At 40.1% G+C, this 18,809-nt stretch overlaps 1 protein-coding gene across 4 annotated transcripts in view; it reads left to right on the top strand.

Moving 5' to 3' along the window:
• The window catches only part of LOC139478144 (small conductance calcium-activated potassium channel protein-like), a 456,162-nt gene that overhangs the window by 122,734 nt on the left and 314,619 nt on the right, over positions 1–18,809 (top strand). For 2 of the 4 annotated variants that reach the window (XM_071260495.1, XM_071260480.1), the window contains exon 3: positions 17,357–17,371. The exons of the other annotated variants lie outside the window; for them this stretch is intronic. In XM_071260495.1, coding sequence (XP_071116596.1) covers positions 17,357–17,371 — 15 coding nt within the window. The remainder of the gene's footprint in view (positions 1–17,356; positions 17,372–18,809) is intronic. 4 annotated transcript variants of the gene reach the window in all.

Raw genomic sequence — 18,809 nt, 5'->3', positions numbered from 1 at the left:
AACCTGAAGTGATGTAATTAATCCAGAGGTGCTTATAACACTATTAATAATAAAGTAACTAAAGACTTGAAACTGATACTGTTTAAAGTCGAACTGCATGGGGCATGTGTTTTCCCCCACTGAAAGTGATGGCTTTAAACTTATTACTTAATTCTCCAAATTAAGAAACTGCTGATTCCTAGCCAAAATTCATAATCAATGCGACTCCCTCCACCCCATTCCCAGTGGAATGATACATATCCTTACTTTAATCCAATCAAACAACAAATAGCACCGCTTATTAGGAAAGCACTTCCGTAATAACAATTAACAGTGTTTCCCTATAAACAACCCACAGTTTATATTTTTATTCTGTTGATTGGCATTAAGGAAGTTCAAAGGCAATAGAATAATTGAACAAACAACAGTTCACTGATTGGAGTTGTCAATGCTGCCTACACAAGTTGGTAGAACTTTTGCCCCCAGCAGTGATAACTCATCGGATGCCCACTGTGTAACTCCTATTCTTTAAATGACATTGTTTTATACTTCAACAGTGTTTGTGTATATATTCAAGCTGGTATTTCCACAATGATTGTAACTTAATGTGATTATGTAAGGTTGAATGTGTGTGTGTATGAATGGATGAGTGTGCGCCTATGTGTCCATGTGGACGAAAGGGAAAACATGATGTACATAGACTACTTGGATATGCCTGGAATTAAATTAAGATTATAAGTTAAGGATAAGGTTCCCATGGAGCATGTGGCCTTTTATATTATCCAAGTCGTTTGAGCCGAGGTGAATAAGAAGGTACTTGGGAGGGCTTCAGGCGACAAGGAGATCTTGCAGCGCTGGCCTGAATTTCTCCAAAGTCCACCCCCCTGGACTTTCCAACATGACGGACCAACGGCAGATAGCCGTCCTGGACAGATAGCCGTCCTGGACAGATAGCTGTCGCCGATGACCCAGATGGCACCTGTAAACAAGCCAGAAATAGGAAATGGTGGCCTACCTAGTATCTAACATAAATAGTGAAACACTTTTAAGACCAGCGGCCGTATTGTTTTATGGTGTCTGCGTACACACCGTTCATGGCTGCTGTAGTTAATTTCCATCAAAATGAACAAATAAGTATGGAGAGCGTGAAGTCCGTGAGGATAGGTAGCTGCCCATAGCTGCAACAGGACACAGAGGGGAAGTAGGCGCCGCTTTTATGAAAGTTGATGTGCCTCTCCCTGCTTGGTCTATTTTGGAGTACCTGAGGCGTACATGAAGTCTGCTTGTTTGATCTGAAAGCGTTATGTCGTTGATTAGCAGTGCTCTACCTGAGGTATCTGCAATGGAATGCGCCACCAATTCGCTTACACGGAAGAAACCAAACTATGGTAAAGTAAAGTCTGCGTTAAAAAGCTTAACCTCATATGTTGAGTTACATACCACATGAATTACCTGAAGTATTTTGCCTAACAATTGCACAGTGATGGGATGACGACAGTCCTGCTTAATGTTTGATTTATGTGTACCTGCCAGCGCTTTCCTCACAAGGAAATGTTGTATAGGATCTGGCATATCCTGCAGTTTGTGCCGTATACCTAGTGCCGATGTGTTGTCTGATAAGGAGAAACCCACCAATCTGATGGTTTCCTGCACTTAATATTCCAAACATCCGGCAGGACAGGTGTTCCCAGCATCTCTGCTGTCGGGGCCGCATCTCTGAACCGGTCCATCTAAAATCTCAAAAGAGCATCAGCGATGACATTGGCATGAGTCCTAACATACTTTGAGCGAAGAAGAATGTTGTGATTTAGACAAAGACTTACTATGAGACAGACCAGTGACATAAACTTTGGATTCTTTGCAGATGGTTTGTTTACGATGTAGACTACTGCCTGATTATCACAAAAAAGCATAATCTTGTTGCAGAACTTGGTTCCTCACAAGCGAAGTGCTACCATGGCTGGAAATAGCTCTAGGTATGTCATGTCTTTGGTAAGACCAGTGATTACCCATTGCAGCGGCCATGCACAATTTGCCCATCTTCCTTTGAAATATACTCCAAAGCCAAGTGTAGTAGCTGCATCCATATACAGTTACAGTTGTTCTGAGGTCAACCATTCATCATGCTGAAATACTGACACACCATTATGAAAACGAGGGAATTTTAGCCATACCAGTAGATCTTCCTTCATACCCTCGTTAACCTGAGATGTGGCCTGGAGTGCCCCTGGATCGTGTCAGAGAGCCGCCTGCAGAAGGCCCGCCCCCGTTGGAATCGCACGGGTTAGAAACTGCAACTTACCTGTGAGCGATTGAATCTTGCAAACTCGTACCTTGCCCTTACCTGATGATAGCATTGTTGGGCCAACAGTTTTGTCTGCTGCAATAGGTACACCTAATTCCTGAAACAACACAATCCAACATGTAACCACATTTGGCAACAGCAGGTTTGCCGCCCAACAAAAAATCATCCAAGAAATGCATTGTATGAGATGAAAGTGTTTTCTTAGGTATACACCATTGGAGAAAAGTACTGAATTTTTCAAATAACGAAGATGAGATTGCACATCCAGAAGGTAAACATTTATCAAAGTAATATTTACCTCCAAAACACATTCCCCGTAAATGAAAATCCTCGGGTCGTACCAGGATGAGTCTGAAAGCCGACTTTATGTCCAATTTTGCGAGCAGGGTTCCTTTTCCAAGTTTTTGAACCATCTGAATAGCTTCCTCAAATTTTTAATATGTAATAATGAAATCATTGATTGAAAAACCCTCTGGGTGTGACAGGTGATGTATCAGCCTGTAGTGGTCCTCCGGCAGCGTTGATTGCGGGGTTGTACTCCCAGTGTGTACAGGCACCTTCTTATCTACCAGCCCTATTGGCGAGACTATAAGGTCTGCAAATGGAGGTTTATTAAAGGGGCCAGAAATTCTACCAAGCATTATTTCTTTATCTAATTTGGTTCTTACCACATGCAGGAGCTGCAGTTCAGACCAAAGGTTTTTTGCAAATCTTGGCCCTGTCGGGCCCCCATACTGTAAACTGAAACCTTCAGAAAAATCAAGAATTAAGAACAAGGCAAGTTTTGGGTATGAAAAAGAATAATGCTTGAGCAAAGGTAAGATATTTCTAAACTTGATTGGAAGGACTACTAGCGTTCTTACCTGGCGTTGCATTGTTTCCTCTGTTGCCGCTTGCGTGGCTGCCTGCTGACTGTCTTGGATGAAAGGAACTGCATGTACGGGCACCATGTCCTGTAGCATGGCACCTAGGACACTTGTGAGGGAATACACAAGCTGGCCGCATGCACCTAGACCGGTTGAAATCCCAACATACGAAGCTGTCCTGGTTGTTAGCTTTGTTGGGAAAGGTCTAACAGGGATTTACCTGCTCACCTGGTAGCATGAATCACAGCCAGAGGTCCCTTCTATGAATTTCATCCTTCTTCCAATCCTTGTGTGTAAACGTGCCCCAAAAAGTTTCCAGCTTCTAAGCTCCTCTCTTGCCCAAACACCCCTTGCATCACCATGACAACCAGGTCTAACAATCAGGTCATGCACCTGAATTTCATGCAGCCTTTTGTACTTGACCTGGTCACCTGACACCCTCTTCCTCATCATTCTCTATATTGAAGCTGACAGGCTAGAGCAACTGTGATGCAGGGTGGGATGGGTGGGCATAGATCATGTGAGATAGGATAATTTTTATTAATATACATCTAAAACTTATAATTTTTAAACTTATCCTAACTCACTCTATGCATTTATCCCATGGTTGGATGGTGGGTCGCAGATTACCCCAGGCTGTATTCGTCATATAACCATGAGATATACACAAGGAAGCTAAACATGTTTCAACCCTATGATTGTCACATGTTTGCGTCCAAAGACAATGACTCGTGATTTTATGGGTGGATCACTGCACTTGTGTGAGAATAACCCTTTACCCTACTAGGACACGTCATGTCATAGGGTATAACATGCGCTGTGTGTGTAGGACGATTTCATGGTTGTGAAGTAGGCAACCTATTCAACCAAGACTTGTAACCAATCCGGAAGGGGTCTCCAGTCAAGGCGGATTTGCTTGGCATCTCATTTTTACAATTTGTCTAAGCTATCAATCCCACCACAGGATAGAATTTACTAGGACAAGATGAGGAAACAATCAACAACATCCATAAGAGGATCCTTAAACCAATACTGAGACATAACATGCTCAAGGCAGAGGAGAGCAGGTAAGGGTTTGTGACAACGCCGAAATATCTCCTCCTTAAGGCGACTTCGTAGTGAAAGACTATTGTCTCTACAGATGATTTTTTGCCCCTCCATTGAAGCCTTGATCAGGGAAACCCAAAACTACAATAATAAACAAAAGGAATAGCTCTCAATTATTTATTTGCTGTACACGATACAATATACATGACTGTAGTGAGTGGTACTTGCATTTTATCTGCGTTGACGGGCTGTCATTAATTGTTGAGCCAGGACTAGCAGAACAAAGGGGTGGAGTCCTTGGACATCAGTTATAGAGAATTCTCGTAACTAGTGGGAGGCGAAGACTATATCAGACTTCCAGAAACATCCTTTTATGATAGCGCTGAGGAGCAATTACTCTTCAGAGCCTTTGTGGAGGTGGCAGCTCTTGTCCCGTGAGGATTTGATGTCTGAGGTGGAGACAATCCCGCAAAAGTGTAGGCACAGATTGTAGATCATAACCAAAAGGAGACCACTGTACGGAGAAGGAAGACTGTTTTGAGAGTGATCTGCTGGATGTCTTCCTCTTTCAATGGTTCGTATGCTGCTGGAGTGTCAAAGGACAATGTTTAAATCTAATTTGGGTGGACAAAATCTGGATGACTGGTCAGCGAATTTATAGGAGCGGAGAAGAGCTTGAAGTTCTGGGACTGCAGTGATCTTCACACTCTTTGTGGTAGCAATGACCAAACTAAGAGTTGCTAGATATGTGGATAATGTTGAGCCCTTATGCTTCCTGGTGGAGTGAAGATGCTAAAGATAATCTGTAACTTGCTGTGGGGATGTCCCAGTAGAAGAGGTGATAGGTCTGCAGTAACCCTCGAAGGCTTTCCATTTATGGTCCCTCACAGCTTTGGTTGAAGTATAATGAGCCTCAGTAATAGTCTTAGCTACTTGCCTTGAGTACCCTTTTGTGACTAAAGACTTCTGGAGATGAGCCCAACACATAGATGTAGGGTGTCCTGCGATGGATGTTGGTTGGTTGGTTCGTTGTTTAACGCGGCACGCAGCAATATTCCAGCTATATGATGGCGGTCTGTAAATAATCGAGTCTGGACCAGACAATCCAGTGATTGATATCATGAGCATCGATCCACGCAATTGGGATCGATGACATATATCAACCAAGTCAGCGAGCCTGACCACCCGATCCCGTTAGTCGCCTTTTACGACAAGCATAGTCGCCTTTTGGCAAGCATGGGTTGCTGAAGATCTATTCTACCCCGGAATCTTCACGGGTCACGATGGATGTAGTTGTAACGGAAGTTTACACGCTACACTCGCCACAACCGGAACAGGAAGTTACCTTGGTTCATACGGGTGTTTTGAACATCCGGGTTTTGGGAAAGGGATATTTAAGCTCGTGCGTGTCGCACGAGCGGCAGTCAGCGTCTGGCTCCGGGGACAGGCTTGCCGGAATCTGTGCACACATGCGTTCGGTATGGTAAGATAAATATATTAGTGGTAGTTTGTTCTTTATATTTGCCCAGTCACACCATTTTTTTTTATTCTGTGTAGGTTATCATGCTTGTTATAATGGGATAGATTTAGCACATAGCTTAGTAATATTTTCTGCTGGAAATTGTGTGCCAGTGTTGTGTAGGCTAAAGAAGTTTCAAAACTTTGGACCCGGTGTGTCAACCGAGTGTGTTGGATATGCTCGAGGACTGTGAATAGTGAAAGCGTTTGACGCCTCTGTGTCTATCGTCCGATATTGGTAATACTTCCATTGTTTTGTAACCAGTTTGTGTAGGAATTTGAACCGCCTGTATACTGGTCGAAAATACTTCCATTGTTTTGTAACCAGTTTGTGTAGGAATGTGTAACACATGTATACTGGTTGAAAATACTTCCATTGGTTTGTAACCAGTTTGTGTAGGAATGTGTAACACATGTATACTGGTCGATAATACTTCCATTGGTTTGTAACCAGTTTGTGTAGGAATTTGTAACACATGTATACTGGTCGATAATACTTCCATTGGTTTGTAACCAGTTTGTGTAGGAATGTGTAACACATGTGTACTGGTCGATAATACTTCCATTGGTTTGTAACCAGTTTGTGTAGGAATGTGTAACACATGTGTACTGGTCGATAATACTTCCATTGGTTTGTAACCAGTTTGTGTAGGAATGTGTAACACATGTGTACTGGTCGGTAATATTTCCATTGGTTTGCAACCAGTTTGTGTAGGAATATGTAACACATGTGTACTGGTCGGTAATACTTCCATTGGTTTATATTTAGTGGAGTCTGAACCAGAAATTAATGTATATCATTTGCAAATACTTGAAAATGGTAATAAATCAGTATGTGGAATAATTTTGTAGTTTGTCCCTTTGTTTAGGATTTAAGCCTTACTCTATCACACAGAGTGCCACCCAAACTGGGAGAACCTCGTTTGAACTTTTGTAAGCGTAACAAGAGTTAATGCAAACTCTTGAGGCGGGAATGAGTCTTTAAAAGTAAATCGCTTACATAGTAAGCTGGATGATGACTTCCCTTTGCGAGGTCAACCAACTCGATGAACCAGCTGCGAGCTGGCCAGTAAGGTGCAATAAAAATCCGGCATGGCAACCGCCTTCTGAATCACTCAGAATAGAAATACTGTTGGCAGAAAGGCGTAAGCGTCAAGCTTCTCCCATGATATGGCAGGAGCGTTGTTTTCCCACGCCTCTTGATCCGGAATCACATGCCAATAGATTTGATTTTAAACTCATCTCCAGTAAAACTCTGGTTAGTCGTCATCTTTGACAAGTAATAAAGTTTGTTCTACACCCATGTGTTGTGTAACAAGGTATAGTTTTGCCCTGAACTTGTGTAACATATAGGTAGAGCAAACTATACCTCATAAATGTAGAATGGTTTCTGAGTTTTGTTCCGGGAATGAAACCTAGCCCCATTTAAGCCCATGTACTACTTGGAAATGCCAAAAAACAAAAAAATGAAAAATTCTTGAATAGCGAAAGGCACCAGTTTACTGCATGTCTTTTGCTATATGTGGTTTGATGTGGGTTTTGTCAAAGAGAAATGCTTATCAATATGTATTGGTCAAGTGATCCACTACTTGTGAATAATTTTACGCTGCCCTGTCTAGGACTAGGTTTATTCAGATTTTAATTTGGATTTTGATTGGAAGTTAAAACTTCCCATGCTTCATGTCACCAATGAACTTGATCAAGAAGTTTGAGTCCAATTTTCAATTTGCTGCCATTACGGCCATATTGAAAAAGCTATTTATGTCCATCATTCAGTCATTTTCTTTCAATGAAATGACATTTTGAAAAAATATAAAACAGTGAGTCTTCTCTTTTATGTTCTGTTTTTGGTAATAATTTTCATTTTGTCTTTGGTTTGAGCTTTGCACTTAGACTTTACTGACAGCTGAAGCTTCTTATGGCTAATACTCATCTATTTTCTTTCAAAATGTAATGAAATTTGGTAAATGTGTAGTTGGTTGTGGGATTCAGCAGATATTCTTTCCGAAAGAAGATACGTATAGGTAGTAACCATATTTTCAATGTATTCCATGTTACAGGGCTTCATGGAAATAAAGACTCTGTTATAGATGGAGTGGTTTTATTGCCCTGATAGAGGTAATATCAATGAATTTTGAAATTTGTAAGATTCAATTCTTAGGAAAGTTTCATGTGTATTTCATATAATTTGTAACAGTCTTCTAAGGAAGATTATGACATACATTGTCTTCACAAATAATTCAGTTAACAAAGTGAATTTTGAAATTGTCATGCCAAGACTAATTAATAATGTGACTAATAACAGTATTGTTAGACTTGAAGCTGATGAAGCACCAGCATCATTTCAATGTTGCCCAGAGCACAATCTCCTCACTTTGAGTTTGATATTGGCAACGTGACACTACTAAAGATTTTTCAAGATCAGGGAGACCCAGCATCACCACAAAAGTCGACTTTTGCCACATCCATATTCTACATTCTATTTAGGACATTGCAACACACAATTTTTTAGCTGTCGGAATTGTAGCAAGAAGGCTGAATGTTGGTGTTATTGTACCTCAACGCAATCGACTTCAGTGTCTGTAGTGCTATCAGTTACATCATACATGGCTTTTGTAATGTTTGCATGGTGTCTGGTTAAGAATGAAAGAAGGGCGGATCTGTGTCTGGTAACATAATTTCTGTTAAACCGGATGTTGAATACAGGAAATTGATGGACTCGGTGGAGGAAGCATCATGATTTTGGGAGCCATTTCTTATGGATGAAGAACAGATCTTTTTCATATGAACATGGCATGCTTGACATAGTGACATAAGGAGCAGGTGCCAAGCTATCTTTGTTAGCCTTTTATAAATTCACTTTGATATCATAGAATGAAACTGTGAAACCACTTACACATATCTTATTTCTTGGGGAGTATATGGTAATATATATTTTGACCATTATTTGACCTTTCCTCTCTGACCATGCTTCTAAATTCTCTCAAAATGCGTTTCATCTCAGAAACCCCTGCACCAATGAAGCTGCAACTTCACATGCTTGGTCCTACCAATGATGACTCTGAATTTGTTCAAGAGGTTTGAATCTGATTTTCAATATTGTCAGCATGGCAGTGTGGTGCTGGTGCCTGCTGCTTCTGTGGCGCTTGTGTCTGTTGGTCTGTCTGCCATGGCACTTATGCCTGCCTGCTGCTGCTATCATTGCTGTGGCGCTTTCATATGCTCCTAGGGTGCTGTAGCACTTATGCCTGCCTCTGCTGTAGCTCTTGCATCTGCTAGTCATCTGCTGTGGTGCTTTCCGCATGCTCCTAGGGTGCTGTAGCACTTATGCCTGCTTTTGCTGTAGCTCTTGGATCTGCTAGTCATCTGCTGTGGTGCTTTTTGCATGCTCCTAGGGTGCTGTAGCACTTACGCCTGCTTCTGCTGTAGCTCTTGGATCTGCCCATGGAGTGTCTGTGGTTACTACTTATGATTTATTTTTGTGGCCTGCGTACCTAACTGCTGTATCTTGAATACCCTCTCAATAGTACCCTGTATCCTGCATGCCAAAAGTCGATTGGCAGCTTCTTCTAAGCCTAGGGTGTTTTCGTCTGCTAATTATGTGGCATTTGCTTCCACTACAGTGGTGGCAGTTTGATCTATGCTTGATGTCCAGATTGCTGTTCTTCCAAGGATGGTTTCTCTGCAAGTAACCATTGATGAAAGTGGCTATTCTGCTTGCTATGGCTATTGCACCTCCCTGGTATGCATGCTCATTGTGTGGCACTTGCATCTTGTTGTGATATATCTTTGCTTGGTGTTTCTTACTGTGCCTTATATTCCAATTACATGTTAGTTGTTACTTACTGATACTGAGGCATCAGGTTGGGGAGGAGGAGGTATTAGTCAGTGGTTGGTACTCCTCTGTCCAGTGGAAGTTTTGGCTACATTTATTTACCCATTTTCCTACCCTGCACCTCATGCCTTGTCTTTGTCTTTACCAAGTCCTGCCATTGCTTCATCTTTTCCCCTTTGAACCCCTACTGATGCCTCCTGCTTCATCAACAATACCTGTGCCTAGCCATGATCTAGACTCAAGCAACAATATCGACAACACCTGGAGAAACAAGATCATTCCCACCTATCCCCTGGCACCTGTAGCCTAAGCTTGTTGCCAAATCACCTACCATCTGCCATGTTTGTCATGCTTGCATGCTCGTCCACTCGCATCCAAAGAGCCAATAGTCAAGGAGGGAAAGTCAGAGCTACCCCTTCATAGTCGTTCAATAATGATCAGTTTCACACAGCCTTCAATTGCTGTATAGTTCCTCCAGATAGGAGGTTATTGAATCAGCTGATGTTGTGTCAAGTTTCCTCATGGGTTTCCTCACACACGCAGTCTGTGATCAGACCATACACCTGTCTCTACGTCCCCATCTCCAGAGAAGAGTAAGGCAGATGTCCCTTAGTGGTTTGAAAATGACTTTCTTGGAACTAACAAGCTGAATTGCTGCCTCCCAGACCAACAATCCTCATGAAATCCATCACAACATTGTCACCTTCTCCATCACAACATTGTCATCTACTCCATCACAACATTGTCATCTACTCCATCACAACATTGTCATCTACTTCATCACAACATTGTCACCTTCTCCATCACAACATTGTCACCTTCTCCATCACAACATTGTCACCTTCTCCATCACAACATTGTCACCTTCTCCATCACAGCATTGTCACCTTCTCCATCACAACATTGTCACCTTCTCCGTCACAACATTGTCATCTACTCCATCACAACATTGTCATCTACTCCATCACAACATTGTCATCTAGTCCATCACAACATTGTCATCTACTCCATCACAACATTGTCACCTTCTCCATCACAACATTGTCATCTACTTCATCACAGCATTGTCATCTACTTCATCACAGCATTGTCATCTACTTCATCACAACATTGTCATCTACTCCATCACAACATTGTCATCTACTCCATCACAACATTGTCATCTTCTCCGTCACAACATTGTCATCTACTCCATCACAACATTGTCATCTACTTCATCACAACATTGTCATCTACTCCATCACAACATTGTCACCTTCTCCATCACAACATTGTCACCTTCTCCATCCAAACATTGTCATCTACTCCATCACAACATTGTCACCTTCTCCATCACAACATTGTCACCTTCTCCATCCAAACATTGTCATCTACTCCATCACAACATTGTCATCTACTCCATCACAACATTGTCATCTACTTCATCACAGCATTGTCATCTACTTCATCACAGCATTGTCACCTTCTCCATCACAACATTGTCATCTACTCCATCACAACATTGTCATCTACTTCATCACAACATTGTCACCTTCTCCATCATAACATTGTCACCTTCTCCATCACAACATTGTCACCTTCTCCGTCACAACATTGTCACCTTCTCCATCACAACATTGTCATCTACTTCATCACAGCATTGTCATCTACTTCATCACAGCATTGTCACCTTCTCCATCCAAACATTGTCATCTACTCATCACAGCATTGTCATCTACTCCATCACAGCATTGTCACCTTCTCCATCCAAACATTGTCATCTACTCATCACAACATTGTCATCTACTCCATCACAACATTGTCATCTACTCCATCACAACATTGTCATCTACTCCATCACAACATTGTCATCTACTCCATCACCCTACACAAATGTTTACTTGTTACTAGTTGCAGGACCTGTCCGTGGAAGATGTTATTGGGTTAAATCAACTAGTTCTCTTTTTTCGGTGTTGCAACTTCCAAACCCTAAACATCAAGAGTGACGTCATCTTTGTCAGGCAAATTGTTTGCTGGTTCTCTAACACTTCTACATGCAGTAAGAAAAAACCAGGAAGAGCAATGGATACAGGTTTTATCTTTCCTTCCAGGCAAACACAGATTTCCTGTGAGCATGTACTGACTTATGACCATTCAGAGACGTTTAAGACCGAACATGTGGTCTTCCTACATGGGTACAGCCTTAGGGTGAAACCACATTATGAGTGGTTCATATTGGGAAGAGGAGGTCACTCTAATTACAATCTCTGTTTTTGTATGTGCCAAAAATGGTGTAAGTCATGCTGCATGTTGTCGTTGGTCAAAATATTAATTCACCATCTAATCCCTTAGGGTAAACAGTATTCATAATCAAATCTTTGATCTTTAATTTATTTTCATGTTTCCACCAATGACATGCTGCGAATCAAATTCAGTTCTTGCCAATGCCAAACCCGTGAATATGACTTTTCCCCAAATGTGGGCACACTTTATATTTTTTTAAATGGCTACTGGTAGGTCCACATTTCCGTTGGGGTCATACTCGGAAAGAGATGCAAATATCAAAGGTCAAGTAGGGACTACTTTCAGTGTTAATAAACAAACATGGCGTCAACCTTGTCATTTGGCGATCGAGTCAGAATTAACCATCAGCAATCTGGATAAACTACAGGAATAAGTGCTTTCATTATCAAAAGAACAGTCTAATATACTGAAAATCAGTGTCTGACTGTGACGTAACTTTTGGCAACGTTGGAAATATAAATTTCTAAACAATTTTGCGATGGGCACTAAGCCTAGCCAAGCGGGATCAGTAGCCATATCTGTGCTTGTAGACCTCTGTGGTTTGAAACCTTTTCCACAAATTAAAAAAGTTGGATTTGGCCGAAATATGTTTGAATTGTTACCTTGTTTCGTTTTGTCACTGTGTGTACATCTGACTGCACTTCTTAACGTTATGACAGGACAGTCCAACTGTCATCAACGTCTGAACGTGGCCGTGATGTCACATAGACTAGGGTTAGAGTAGCTTCCCTTTGACAAAGGGCAGTTACTCTAGCCGACAGACCGATGGATTGCCGCAAAAGGCAAGTAAAAACAATTGTTGTTTTGTGTATATGTTGCCTCGCCACTGTATAAGAAACAGATTTCAGTTGGAACTCATCTTCCCAAGGCAAGAGCGTTAACTGACTTTACAAGTCGTTTCCACCCTTGCCGAACTAGGCTGGGATTATGGAGTTACATTTTGGCTGGGCTAACGAGTCTATGCATAGTCCGGTTCGTAAACTGTCATGCAGAGTTTGGTCAATTGCAGGATTTGCAAGTCATGTGCATCACCAACTCGTTGTCAACAGATATTTTCCAAATCGTTTCATGTTTTTAATCAAGGTGCTCACATGATTTGATGTACCATGCGAAGTAAGAACCGTTTTATCAAAAAATAGATCTGTTGGTCGATCAGATCGTCTTGACTGGGCGCCACCATTTTGTTTGAAGCAAATGCATATGATACGAGAGGTGGAATCTGATTGGTCCATATGCGAGTTGCATAGAAGGGACATAACGCATAATAGCCACTGGTGGCGCTACAATCGAGCCCAGGAATTTCAGCCAAGTTCGGCAAGGGTGGAAACTGGACTTTTATAGTCAGTTAACTCTCTTGCCTCGGGAAGATGTTGGAACTATATTGGCTACTGTCACTGTCCTACTGACACATCACTTACCCTGTGACATGATAAATATTCATGCGCACATTCCATGAAAACTTGCAATGTTTAGGCAATGTTTGTGAGGGAGGGAAAGCGATTTTCAAACACAGAATTAAAGAATGACATTATGTAATAAAGAGGTTATCATGCTTTTGTTTTTGGGGATGGTAAATATCACAGGCTCAATAAATACAATGTTTATTCCTAATGCAGGATATTTACCATCCCCATACACACTCACGTGATAACCTCTATTTATTAGATCTATTCTTGTTAGGCTGTATTATCAAATGTCTTCCAGGATTATTTAGTGTGATGAGGTCTCCATGAAAGGCACTCAAAATCTATGACGATCACTGATGATCACTCCCATTTTGAATAGTTACAAAGCAAGAAACTACTTCAAGTTATATTATTGAGAAGCAATAGCACTGCTTTTATCCAGTATTCAGCTATTGCTTTGAGGCCTGTATGCAAATGAAAGAAGGGAATCCCAGTTCATTCTAAGTCCCATTGGCTCAATACTTAGGGAAATCTTATACACTGACATCACTGCCTTACAGTAGATGGAAACCCCTACCTTTGGAGTTGTTCACATATTTTATTTGTTACATAATCAATCCATTTTTATGTCAAGTATGTATACTAACTATTCAAATGATATTTTTGAAGACATATATTGTATTGTAGCCTGTTAAGATCACAAATGATCACAATTTCAAAGAAAATAGTATCACATCTGGTTCAGTTGTCCAAGTGAATTAGTGACTTAATATTAAATTTCAATGGTGTTTAAGGTGTTTGGGGATGTCAACCTTGCATGTTATTGTCCCCTGCTGCGCAAAAGCGCAGAACGGGGGATATAGTATTCACGACCGTCCGTCCGTACGTCCCACCTGTTTGTTGCAGTGATATCTCAAAAACTGAACACTGGATTGTCTTCATATTTGGAACTATGGTGTATATACAGACTCCGCAGACACCAGTCAGTTTTGGTGACCTTGACCCCATTTTCAAGGTCACAGGCAAATCTGCTTTTGGAGTTGGAAAACGGTGTTGCCGCGATATCTCAAGAACTAGTCTCTGGATTGTCTTCATATTTGGAACTATGGTGTATATACAGACACCGCAGACACCAGTCGGTTTTGGTGACCTTGACCCCATTTTCAAGGTCACAGGCAAATCTGCTTTTGGAGTTGGAAAATGGTGTTGCCGCGATATCTCAAGAGCTAATCGCTGGATTGTCTTCATATTTGGTACTATGGTGTATATACAGGTGGGGGACATTTCGTCACTTTGTGACAAATACTTGTTGGGTATTGTGGTGAGATTGAGTATCATCAACTCAAAAGAAGGGTTTACAAATCTGTCATAAGAGTATGTTAAGAGTATGGGGGTTATGATTGTCTTAGCATTGCTCTGTGGTACGGGCCTGGGTATATTTTCTCAATTTGGCAATTGAGGAATTCCTCCAATGTCAAACTTTTAGCCAATAATGGAGATTAGATGTGACATAATGGCAGATCTATCACCCAAGGTGATGCTGAGACATTTTTTTTTTTGAGACATGAGTCAATATCCCGAATTAAACACTGTATCGCCTTTCAGAATGTAATAAAGAATGTGACATCAAAGAAGTTTCTTGCATAGATGCAGATTTATGGAATATTGTTCATGTATGTGTATATTGCTGGATACTTTCCTCAAACCAGGTAAGTGCGTCAGATTATGCATACAAGTTGTATAAGTTTCTAGCTCTAGACAATCTTGATGAATTTCTTCTATGTGAGACAGACACATGTCTTTCATTAAGAGATGTGTAAAATACTAAAAATGTGATTTAAGTGTTACAAGGTGATTTGCAAAGCTTAACCCAGAAATCGGTATGTACGAAACTGAGCTGAGAAATCGGTATACGACCACACAAGATCAATAAAAAATCAATAAATAATATTGAAACTGACAGTTTTAGGTTTCTAATAACCATTTGCTAGGTCACATTAAGTAGCAGCAGCAGTAAGTAACAAGGAATTAATGTAATGCACTTATGAATGTTCAGAATTTAGTCACTGTTGAATGTCTTGAAACAGGACTGATTCAGTTCTTGAATACAGAATAACGTATATGACCCTAGATAAGCCAAATTTTGAGGACCAGAAAAATATATTCTCTTCAAGGGGGTCGGCTCTTGTATGGGTTACACTTTCATCGAACTCTCTTTCTGTTGGCAAAAAAACCCCATTGTATCGCTTCAGGTGAATTAACAACGCTGTCGTAAAACTTTGTGAATGAAAATGTGAAATTTGCGATTTTACATCTCTAGACATGATGATTTACCATTTCGATTGTATTTTTTGTTATGTAAGTCATTGTTTTATATGCAGGGATATAAATTACCGTGTGTATTGTCTTTTAAACTGAGCTGGAAATAGCAATCAGCTGTACACATGTGTTCTACCAATCTACCGGTGATTACGTTGATTACGTTAAAACCTACCCAATAATGTGAATTTTGATGCAATAATCGGAAAAAATAGTATCTTAAATTACAATTTCACCATGTAATTGTGTTATTTTAATTGCAGGGTTTACTTTGTATCTTCAAAATAATGATAATCATAACAAGGATTATGCAGTAGCACTTTTGTGTATTGCCAGATGCTTTTTTCGCATGGAACAATTTGACAAATCACCATTGAGGTTTCCGCATGATCACTCTATTTCCATCACAGAAACAATATGTTGACATTTAATATTATTTTTATCAAGTCAATGTATGGCAGTTATGATATATGTATCCATTTTCTGTCAACTAAGGTTTGTTTCAAGGTGTTCATGATTGCTGTAAATAACGGTGAGGTGGTAAAGCAGACCTTATGGAACGGGGCAAACGGAAGTACCAGATGGACTCCGAAGTATGTAAATATTATTGAATGAAAGTTTGATTAAAATTAATAAAATAGATTACTTAAATTACAAACATGTCCAGATATGAAATTAAACACTTTTTATTACCGATGGGGTAATGACAGGATTAACTTGCGTTATTCAATACAGATTTATTGATATTCTATTTCTGATGACAGATCATGACGAGATGTAGTTTTAGGTTGGGGGTCAGGCTTATCTACCGCACATAAAAATAATGATACAGATTTCAAGGACCAAATTAATACCTCGGCTTTTACTATGAGATTGGCTTATCTACGGTCATATACTGTAGTATTGGAAGCTGTCAAGAATTCAGTGTTTACAATTTAGTATCCAGTCCACGCTTGGCAAGTAGATAAGACACAGGCCAGGTAAAAAACTTTCCCTCCTGAAACTGTCCCATCCAGAAACCTCCATGATGCCCAAGCCCGCCACCTTCATGCGTACAATGGTGACAGCACAACAAATTACTCAACCTATGGTACAAATCCAAGCTGGAAAGTCCCATCATCTGATATGGACAGCAGCTTCAAGCTATTGACATTCCTTACCATCAGTTCAACAGTTGACTGCTGACACTGACAAACGCTCCAATATACCCACATTATTCCCCACATAACAACAAGCAATGCCAAGGGGAAATCATTGGTTTAACAAGTCAAAACAGTGAAAACGCAAATCTCAGAATGACCTTCAAATAGCCTAGAATAAATTTGTCAACATTATTGATGTGATCCTGCAAAGATGTTTTGTGAGAAAACACAAGACAAAGTTTATTTTACCTTTCTTCATCAATATTGCCTAATTACTTCAATGTCTTTTTTTCTGGTTCACTGTAAATAAAACCTCCCCAGTTGTGGCCATGCAATGTGATGCTGATGGCACCCAGGGTGCACACCACTCAAGATGAACACAAACCAGTCAGTAAATGTAGCTAACTTCCGAGTGATGCCACCTTACAAAACAAATGGAAAAACAAGTCCATTCTAGAGACTTGAGCCGAGTGATCCTTTAATTTGCTTTCCTTTTGAGATTAGTTCTTAATGAAGACCTGATATTGAGAAGAGTCACAGCCATCTACAGATTATGATTTTGTTGATATTATCATGTTTAGTTTGGGGTAGCTATAACATTACATTTCAAAAGAGAGCTTGCCACTTTAATTTCTGTAAATTCATATTTGTTGTAGGATACAGGAACAGAGGTACGATAGTCCCAGGTCTACATTTTGAATAATAGCAGTTTAGAGAATGTGTTGTTTCCAACCAACCTCTACCCCCACCCCCTACCAAGTTAAGATAATCTACTGAATTCTTGGCTGAGATCCCATTGGGATGGAAATGCAGGATACAAAGATCCTGACTGTATGCATGAAAGAGAATCCAAATTCGATGAATTGTGATAATTGAATCTGACTAAAAATCTATTTCACATAACCTAAAGTATTTGAATCGCAATGGGATTCACCAGAATTCTGCTTCTAATTTTACCTTGACTAAAGGCTAAAGTGAGTGTATGTTATGACACTTTAGCTCATCTTCTGTTTTTGCTGTCATCCCTGTAACACCTCCTCATAGCTAACATGGGTATAGCCATGTCTGTCTTTCCATGATCCATTGTTGTCATCTGTTGACATATCTTCCACTGAAATCATGAGATTGAAGAAGCTTTGAAATTTAGTAAATGTTCAGACAAATGATGGAATCTAAATTTGTTTAATGGTTCTCTGTAGTATCTTTCCAGAATGATAAAAAAGAAAATATAATAAGGGTTTATTTATTTTTGTTTATCCACTAAAACATTGTGTAAATTGTGACGACAATAAAGTTTTTGGCATCATAAATGTCATTCAGTTGCAGATGTAGATGATTTATACTATTTCTCTGAAACCACAGGCTATAGAGGTATTGAGACTCAACACTGACATTGTCACTGTAAAGGAAATTTAATAAAATATTTGTTCTCAGAAGCCCAGAAAATGGAAACAATGTGCAGACACTTTATCTGGATATCTCGAAAAATGTTGTGTTGACAATGTAATCACTTGTCAAATATATTGATATTGCATGTCTGCTTTGTGGTAAATTTTCTGTTTTCCATTTTGACTGAGACAACTTTCTTAGCTCATGTAGCCTGAAAGGCCATGTGACCTTAGGTCACCATATGTCGCCCGTTGTCATTCAGAAACATTTTACATTTTCAACTTCTTCTCCAAAAGTGATGGTTTCAGTTGAGATTTTGTGTGGATGTGTTTTACTATTAGAGGGGTCAAATTTGTTTGAGATATCAATATTGCAAATTCAAAATGGCAGCTGAAGCTTGCTTGCATGAGATGGTCACCATATGTAGTTCCAAGATTATACAAGGCATCTGGGTTGGGAATCAAGTATGGTAACCAGTAGCCACATTGGAAAATAGGTTGTGCATCGCCAAACGTAAACATCTTCTCAGAAACCAATGGACCAGTGAAGCTTGAACTTCACATGCTTGTTACCATCAATGATGACATCATGATTTCTTCAAGAGTTTCGAATCTGATATTACATTGTACTTAACAAATAGAAAGTTATTGTGTAAAATTTCAGCATGTTGGGTTTTACCAGACACGAAATATTGCATCCTGTACTCATAAAAATTGAGAA

Source organism: Haliotis cracherodii, unplaced genomic scaffold (genome assembly GCF_022045235.1).
Source record: "Haliotis cracherodii isolate W230 unplaced genomic scaffold, xgHalCrac1.p SCAF_1, whole genome shotgun sequence".
Classification (NCBI taxonomy): domain Eukaryota; kingdom Metazoa; phylum Mollusca; class Gastropoda; order Lepetellida; family Haliotidae; genus Haliotis; species Haliotis cracherodii.
Note: the sequence above shows the minus strand (reverse complement) of the source record. Positions and strands in the feature narration are given on the sequence as shown.